The sequence below is a fragment of the Daucus carota genome, chromosome 3 (genome assembly GCF_001625215.2).
Source record: "Daucus carota subsp. sativus chromosome 3, DH1 v3.0, whole genome shotgun sequence".
Classification (NCBI taxonomy): domain Eukaryota; kingdom Viridiplantae; phylum Streptophyta; class Magnoliopsida; order Apiales; family Apiaceae; genus Daucus; species Daucus carota.
This window is the reverse complement of record NC_030383.2, coordinates 3707052-3716158: the sequence shown is the minus strand read 5'-3', so window position 1 is coordinate 3716158 and position 9107 is coordinate 3707052. Positions and strand designations below refer to the sequence as shown.

The 9107-nt window shown below is 38.8% G+C and overlaps 2 protein-coding genes across 2 annotated transcripts; one reads left to right on the top strand and one right to left on the bottom strand.

Annotated features, from left to right (window-relative positions):
* The first annotated feature begins 208 nt into the window (after nt 1–208).
* Nucleotides 209–3237, top strand: LOC108213101 (leucine-rich repeat extensin-like protein 2). Its single transcript, XM_017384843.2, has one exon. It carries the CDS (start codon nt 266–268, stop codon nt 2906–2908), a length of 2643 nt encoding a protein of 880 aa, XP_017240332.1. The 5' UTR covers nt 209–265; the 3' UTR covers nt 2909–3237.
* Nucleotides 3238–4410: 1173 nt separating this feature from the next.
* LOC108213103 (probable protein phosphatase 2C 44) lies at nt 4411–8905 on the bottom strand. Its single transcript, XM_017384845.2, has 5 exons — nt 8578–8905; nt 7738–7989; nt 6013–6289; nt 5700–5854; nt 4411–4798 (listed from the first exon to the last, which is right to left on the bottom strand). Exons 1-5 carry the CDS (start codon nt 8611–8613, stop codon nt 4661–4663), a joined length of 858 nt encoding a protein of 285 aa, XP_017240334.1. The 5' UTR covers nt 8614–8905; the 3' UTR covers nt 4411–4660.
* Between the last annotated feature and the right edge of the window lie 202 nt (nt 8906–9107).

Below are 9107 nucleotides of genomic sequence, written 5' to 3'. Positions count from 1 at the left end.
CGACATATTCAAACTCCGAGTCCCTGACAAACGATTGTTACAACAACGGGTGATAAAACGGATTAACCTTTTACGGTATCACACGGTTTAGTACAACTGTACAAGCATCTGAACCGCAAACTGCAGTGACGGTGCCCCCCACAATTAGTCTAAACTAATCAACTAATGTGACAAACCGAGTCATCTGTCCCAAGATATTCAAAAAACACAGTTTAATAATAATGCAACGCACGTAGAAACACACACAAGCACAGTCTGGAAGTGAATGCTTAGTTGTTTATATAGACAAACATTGCAGAAAGAGAGACAAGGTGTGTGTGGCCAGTTGTGTAGTAATACTAATACCCATTCTTCATTGATTCAAAAGCCAACACTCTACTCACCCACCCACATTATTATTATCAGTGCTCTGCTGCTCTGTACTCTTCTTTACTCAAAAAAACTCAGTCTCAATTATTTGAAAAGTTCATTTCTTGAATGCTGTGATCTGGTTTTTGAGGCCTTAGAAATGCATTCACCCCCTTGGCTCAGATCTTTGGTTTTTGGGCTTATTGTGTTTTGTTTAGTGTCTCAGATCTGGTCTGTTGAGGCTCAGGAGAGTGGGGATGAGGGTGATGAGAGTGATGTAGATCTGGTGAATAAGCTGCAGTTTGAAAATCCAAGAATCAGGCAAGCCTACATTGCTCTACAAGCGTGGAAAGCTTCGATTTTTTCTGACCCTTTTAACTTCACAGCCAACTGGAATGGTCCGAATGTGTGTTCGTATAGCGGTGTGTTCTGCACCGCTTCTTTGTCAGATCCTTCGATTAGAGTGGTAGCCGGCATTGATCTGAATCATGCAGACATTGCCGGCTACCTGCCTAGCGAGCTCGGTCTTCTGACCGAGCTCGCGGTTTTCCACATTAACTCTAACCGGTTTTGTGGAATTGTGCCTAAGTCTTTCAAGAAGCTGAAGCTTCTGTTTGAGCTTGATATCAGTAACAATCGGTTTGTTGGGGGGTTTCCGAAGGTCGTGTTGTCGTTGCCTTCGCTCAAGTTTCTGGACCTTCGGTTCAATGAGTTCGAGGGGTCAGTCCCCTCGAAGCTCTTTGATAAGCCGCTGGACGCCATTTTCTTGAATGACAACAGGTTCCAGTTTGGGATACCGGAGAATCTTGGGAATTCTCCGGTATCAGTGTTGGTTTTCGCGAACAATAACTTGGGAGGGTGTATTCCGGGGAGCATTGGCAAGATGGGGAAGACTCTGAATGAAATTATTTTGTTGAATGACAATCTTACTGGTTGTTTGCCTAATGAGATTGGACAGTTGAAGAAGCTTACAGTGTTTGATGTGAGCTTCAACCATCTTCAAGGCTCACTGCCATCGACAATCGGAAACATGAAGAGCGTAGAGCAGTTAGATGTGGCACACAATAGCTTCACTGGAGTGATTCCGGCAGCTATATGTCAACTGCCGAGTCTTCAAAATTTCACTTATGCTTACAATTATTTCACTGGAGAAGCACCAGTCTGTGCTGCAGCAGGAGCAAATGAGGTGGTTGATGGAAGCCAGAATTGTATTCCAGGGAAGACGAATCAGCGGTCCTCCAAGGAATGCTCTTCGGATGCTGCAAGGCCGTTTGATTGTAGCAAATCAAGTTGCAGCAGCAGAGGCAGTGGCGGTGGTGGAGGAGGAGGAGGAGGCGGATCTAGTCCAGGAAGCGGTGGATCACCTCCTGCTACTTCTCCGTCTTCACCTCCAAGTGGCGGAACTAGTCCTGGAAGCAAACCTCCACAACATAAGCCTGGAAAGAAGTCTCCACCTTCACCGAAGACAAGCATACCTCCTCACCATAAGCCCGGAAAGTCTCCACCTTCACCTACTACAAGTACTCCACCGCCTCCTTCATCAAAGTCCTCGGGTTCTAGTCGATCACATCCACCACCACCATCATCACATATTTCTCCGGTTTCTCCTCCAACATCCCCCTCTCCTTCAGGGAAGCCTCATTACGCGCCACCACCTCCAGAAGTAACCACTCCTAATCCTCCATCACCAGTTCACCATACACCTTCATCCCCGCCAAGCCATCACTACACACCACCACCACCATCTCACAAAGTGTCACCTGGATCAAGCTACGCACCCCCACCACCACAAACACCGACTTATCACTACAATTCACCACCGCCTCCACCACAAACACCCACTTATCACTACAATTCACCACCGCCTCCACCACCACAAACACCCACTTATCACTATAATTCACCACCGCCTCCACCACCACCAACACCTACTTATTACTACCAATCACCGCCTCCACCACCACCATCACCAACGCCTACTTATTACTACCAATCACCGCCTCCACCACCACCATCACCACATACTTATCAGTACCACTCACCACCACCACCTTCTCATAATGTCTCACCAGGAACCAAATACGCACCACCTCCACCACCTACTCACCACCACCAATCATCGCCCCCACCACCACCACCCCCTCATCATCAATCACCCCCACCACCAGTCGAATTCACACCGCCTCCATACCACTACTCATCACCCCCACCCCCACCACCTCACAAGCACTCATCCCCTCCCCCACAACACACCCCTCACCACTCTCCCCCTCCCCCACCATCAGCCGTCTGTAATGAATCCCCACCTCCACCACCACCTCCATCCCCACCACCATGCGAGCAATCACCACCACCCACCCACCAACACCCAAAATCCTCCCCACCACCACCACCTCCAGCCACTCACCATCACTCCCCACCATCACCATCACCCCCACATTCCTCACCCTCTCACCACTCCCACTCACCGCCACCACCAGCATTCGAAAACACACCACTCCCACCAATAACCGGAGTCTCCTACGCATCCCCACCCCCTCCTGTAATCCCCTACTACTGATCAAAACTCGAAAACATATCTTTTAAAAAATGCAAAGGGATGATGCATCAACAGCATTAGTCCACAATTCTTTTGCTTCTATCTCTACAACCAATCAAATTCCAGGCACAAGAAGCACAGGGTTGCAGTTGCTTCTCCTTAGTAGTAAGATGGATCATATTTTGTATTAATTTTTATTTATTTTTCTAATGCTTTAGCTTGTTGAGCAATAATATTATACTACTTAACATTGTAATTTCCTCCTCCCTCCCCTATGAGTACATTTTTATTCTGTATTCTTGTAACTTTACTTTTAATCTTGATATGCCATACCAAGTGTTTTTGTGTAATTGCATCAGCTTAACATGCTCATCTTCATTTTTAACGTCGAGTTTAATGAATCTAATTGCTCAGTTAACTTGTCCTTAGAACCACAATAAGCAAGAACCAGATAAAAATCACAATGTGATAGCAGGAACCAGATTTCATAAGCAGTATCTTATTCCCAGATCAAATGTATGTTGCGAAATTAAGAGCAAAACACAGACAATAAGCAATCACTGTATGTGATGTTTGACAATTCAGGTGCTCACATGATGTATGATTGCCAAGAAGAAAGTTGCACAACACTAAGAAAACTGCAAAGAAATGGGAGGCGATTAAGAAGATGAAAGTGAAAGGCTGAAAGCCAGAGTCTATCAGGTCTCTGTCTAACAAAGCTAAGAAGGTTGTGGCATGAGGAGGACTAAAGGAATGGTGGTTGTGAGTTAACCTTCTTAATCCTTTAGTCCTCTCCGCGGTGGCCTCAGGTTTAACTTCTCTTCATAAACCATCAGGGGCGTGGCTTCGATGAAACACTCTTACAACACATAAAGGACAGCTTGCGTGCATATTATGGCACCAAGACGGATAATGATCTTCATGATGTTGCTCTATGTTTTCGACTACTTAGACAGCAGGGACATTTTGTTTATTCTTGTAGGAGTCGATACCCTCATTTAGACTTTAAATTAATATGACAAGTTCATAAGGCTAATTAGTTGAGATTTTACAAGCAAAATCGAAACCAAAGGATGAAGTGAACAGATAACAAAACATTGCTGATCCGCATGTCCACTATCTAACTGCTCCGTCTATCATGGAGGCCAAGAAGCGAAAACTCTTCCGACCTCTCCCAGATTTCTTAAAGCAAGAAAAGCCACCGGAGGGCATTGAACTTGCTTGTACATTTCAACTCTGTATCTTAAAACTTTGAAGATTGATATGCCAAATTGAGTGTATCTGTGTAACTACATACACAGAACATTCTCATCTTTGGTTCTAATTTCATATTCATGAGAATATGAGATTGAGTTATTCAGGGGGGAGAACAAGCAGAATGATTTTTCAAATTCTGTTTTTTTATCTCGCAATCAAAAAGCACTGAACAGGCTCATAATATCTGCACAGTTAAAATGTCCAACGCAGACTGTGCAGGAAAGGCACAACATTTCCAAACTAATCCAAGCCACAGTACAGAAAAGTAGTACAAACTTACTTCGTAGCATATAGATACCTTTTGATCACAGCCAGCCAGAACATATGTACAAAACAAATTTAAAATCTCTCCATACCCAATTCAAACAAAAGAAAGAAACACAAATAATTTCCACAAGTATAAGGGAAAACAAAACACATAACAAAGTAATTAGTTATACTACCATATATATATATGCTTCTTCAAACCGCAGATAGATCAAGCAAGATAGGGAAGGAAGTCATCTAGCTAAAGAATCATCCAAAACGGATCACTATGCAGGATATATCATCTTTACTCTTTCTTGCCAATGCCTCCGAGGTTAATCGCTTTGCTGCTGCTTGAGGATCTTTGACGGATTTTACCATATCAACTGTTTCCTGGTTGCTCATCACCTGCACACATGGGAATTTCACCATATATGTAAATTTCCACAATTACAGTTTTTACCCAACACAAATTCGAAATTTAGAGAATGCAACCCATTTGAATATAGTGAAGAGTGATGTTTAAGTATCATCCTCCTTGCACACATTGAAATTAATAAAATAGTACAGAACCTATTAACTCATAACATAAACACTATAGCTATTTATGGGTTGCATGAACAAACCAGACCGCAGTGAATACTCTAGGAGGTATCCAGAGGAGATTAGTACTAGTTATATAGGAGGATGTATTTTGTTATAATAAATTTATCGCCTTTTTATCGTGATGGTAAAATATGACCAACTGGTTAAATGAATAATTCAGTCTCAGCACTGTAATCTCTTTAGTTTCACGTTTTTATCTAACCAATTCATTCTCTCACACATCCCATTCACTCCATCCATATGCTGCATCAATTTAAAAAAAGAAAGAGAAAAAGAGATGTATCTTCATATACGGACTATTAATTATCCTCTGTCATGTATCTTCATTTCCTATTTTAACTCTCATTTTCCTCTATGATTAAGTCTGTGATTGACAGGACATTATTGAATACCTGCACAAGAATACTACGGTTCAAAGAGACCTAGCAAACCACTTTCCTGGGTAAGATCCTTCGCGATTTTTATTTTTTTTAAAAAAAAGTTCACTGACAGATTTAACTTTTAGTTAGCTAATCCCTAAGCAATGACCCAATTTTGTTTCAATTCACAACAATATCAAAGCACCATATTTAGCAATCTCTTATTTCATTAATCAATAATGAATATATGAAATAAAAGGATTAGTGCATTGGCCTGTTTCACGACTAAAAATGGCAGAAAGCTTTCACTTCAAACAATAAAAAGCAAGTTCTCAGCAACTTACTTTCCATAATCCATCACTTGCCAATATAACAAATTCAATAGTCGCGTCGATAGGTATATGTCGTATGTCAGGTTCTGAACTTAAATGTGCTTTAAGACTTTGGTCACCAAAGGCGCGTGCAACAGCAAGTTGTCCATTAACTCTAGGTACATCTCCTGGAACAAACATCATAATTTTGCACAAGAAGTATTAAGTTATAATGAAATAATGATATTAAAACCTGATGCGCACTAGATGTAGGTGAATTGAGAGTATTTGTAAGAATATTTAAATTAAAAAAAAGAAGTAGCATAACAATAGCAAATATTTTTACCAGGAAGATTAGTTACAAAGCCACCTTGCTTTTCAATCCTTCTCCTTTCGGTATGTGGTTCGTGGTCCACAGTAAGTTGATTAGCTGAGCCTCTCTCACATAAGACAGCCCTGGAATCACCAACATTTGCCACCCATAAATCTTTGCCATCAATGACAATTGCTGTAACTGCTGTTGAGCCGCCAGGCCCTAATTGCATGGAGTTCTCGAGAATAAATCTATCAGTAGAACGATACGCATTTTTTATCGCCATTTCAGGGTTATTCCAAAAATTTGGCTGTACCAGAAAAACCAAAACAATTAACTAAATATAGTATAAAACAAGGAGTATTTGAGGAAAAAATTTGAACATTTTAGAATGAATGATATAATATATTGCAAGAATCTTTAAAAACAGAAGTCTGACGACGTATCCCAGCACAGGATATACATAGTCATCAGAAGTGATTTGGAGTGAACAGTTGTAAGATTAAAAAAAAAAACATAGGTAAATATTACGCCACCAAAACATGACTGAGCTTTAAAGCATCAGACTCTCCATCTACAATTATATAGCATTCTTAATTCATAACATTGCATTCATAAAAGTTCTTTCTCCTGTCAAATTTATTTTTTTGCCTAGGTAATAAAAATTAAAATCATATTCATACCAGAGATCTCGAAAAATTCTCAGCTCTTCAACAAAGAAAAATTATATAGTTTGATTGGGTACAGGCCATATCGAAGAATTTTTAACAGTCCAGAAAAAATAAGAATGTCAGTTAATTATCCTATACAGAGTCTTCACAAGTAAAAGAGGTGAGAGATATAAATAGTTTGTCTGCATGCTTGTGAGACAGGCTGGTAAGAAAGTATGACTCTTGAAAGCTCTCAGGCAAGCAATATAGAAAAGAGGTCCAATATTATTTCCTAACAAATCAATATTATAAAATATCCTCCGTCAGCTTCTTAAGTTACCATACGCAATCACATGCAGCAGTTGATTAATTGAAGCGTACCTTGCAAAAAAAAAATGCAAATATATTTTTCTTCACAATCTTTGTCCATCTAAATTACCTTACGTAATCACATGCAGCAATTACTTTACTCATAAGTAACTCACATCGACAATCACAAAACTAAACTTCTCCACAACATATCTCCAAAATTCTGTATCAAACAATTCATCTTACATTATCCGACTTGTAACAAATCTTTCATTGAATCACACTAAAATCTTCAAAGCATGACCTTGGGACAAAATTATACAATCAGCTATCTCAAAATTTTGCTGGTTGCACTCTGAGTCAAAGTTTTTTCCTTAATTTATACCTCAAAATTTGTCAAATCATGTATGAAATGGATTTGCCTGCCAAAAATTAGAATTTCTCCCTTGCTTTTTTCTTCACTGTGCTTCCTATATAAAACTTTAACACCATACCATCTCCTCCAAAAACCAACTAGTTCTTAAATAAAGTCGAAGGAATAAGAATTGATTTTGAAAACTATAGTGTATGCAAGACATATAAGTCCTGGTGGTGATAAGCACCAGAAAATCAGTGGTATGTTTTAATGAAGGCTGAGGACTTATCCCATTGCTGGAGTGTAGGACTGTAGTTAAATTCTCTTTCGTATTTAATTGTAACATAGATACTACATTCTCCCACAGTTGCACATGATAACTGAACAATTACTTAGGTCCAAAGTCATGATTAAAGATATATTATCAAGCACGTGTTATATTACCTCTTTGAGTATGTTATCAAAAAGATTATCCTTCAAATAACTAGGAACTCGATCCCCAAGGTGACCATCAAAAATAGCAAATAATCCCAGCATGTGATTCTTTTTGTATCTGTACTCGGCAACATGATAGTCTTCCATGTCATGACCAGCTTGGCCTTCAACTAAATGGAACCCGTGAGCTACTTTGTTACCCGATGACTTGCTTTTCCCTTTTCCAGTGTCCGGCGTGGATGAATCAAGACAAGCAGCTCTCTGCAACATACTCAAACAATAAAGTATTAAAGTTAGATCATCATTACACAATTCTTTCCTATTTCACGGTTAATGCTGGAAATTGTGTATTATATGATTGGGGGAACATATAAACTTTACGGTTTATTTATATCTTCGCTAATCGCTTTCTAAAGCCTTTGAACCGGCCAAGCATACTTATAAAGTACATGGAAAACAATACCAAATTATCATTTATATGCAAGACATGAGTGATAGGCATTGTATAGGCATATTAGACAAGTAAACAATAGAAAATCATAAATAATTCAAAAATAGAACATAACAATATTTTACAGATAATAGATTTATTACTTGTAAAATTCTCAACAGTAATTGCCAAGTAAAAAAAAATCCCTCAACAAAAACAAGATTATAAACTGATCAGAGACTAACAACATAACACCAAGTGAAAACAAGAAAAATTGGTAAAGATATACAAAAAACAGTAAGTAGAAGAACAACATAAGAAAATATCACCACAACATCAACAAACAAAACATAAACACACAACTGCTTCTGTAATAATCACTTATGTAATAAAAACAACAAGTAAATAGAGCATCAAACCTTGATCTTTGCAAGGAAGCCCGAGTTCTTCTCCATATCTATCCAATTCTTCTTCTTCTCTACACCTTGAACATAAAAAGCAAAAAAGACCCTGACCCTTCTATTTTTTTACTCTTTTCTACTATAAAAATCAAAACTTTCTCACCTCAAAATCAAGAACTTAAAAAATTATGATGACCCTCTTTCTCTTTACTACTCAAATTGAAGTTTAGACCCAGAAAACAATTCTGAGAATTCTATGGGCTTACATATATACATACACCGTTGTGTGTATTATTATATGGTAAGAATTCAACAGGTCTTCTTACATGAAGGGATGGGGCCGTTTACTTTCTGGCGGTTTAAGGATGACTTTTCTTCTTGTTATGGATATTTTTTATTTTTATTTTTAAATTATTAAAGCAAAGTTATTTTTGTTCCAAATTTTAGTTCAATACGAAATGTTTAGTTTAGTGATAGGATTACGCACATGATTTGTTCCCATAGTTGAAGAACTGACAAATCAAGTATTTTTTTTTTTGGTTCCTAAA

Bases quoted from the DNA above. Each gene is read 5' to 3' on its own strand.
- LOC108213101 (XM_017384843.2), top strand. From the start codon at position 266: ATGCTTAGTTGTTTATATAGACAAACATTGCAGAAAGAGAGACAAGGT.
- LOC108213103 (XM_017384845.2), bottom strand. From the start codon at position 8,613: ATGGAGAAGAACTCGGGCTTCCTTGCAAAGATCAAG. The intron at 5,855-6,012 runs GTAAAAATATTT...TGTTTGTTCCAG, and splicing joins CTTTGTAACTAATCTTCCTG to GAGATGTACCTAGAGTTAAT. The intron at 4,799-5,699 runs GTAAGTTGCTGA...CCATGTGTGCAG, and splicing joins CAAGTGATGGATTATGGAAA to GTGATGAGCAACCAGGAAAC.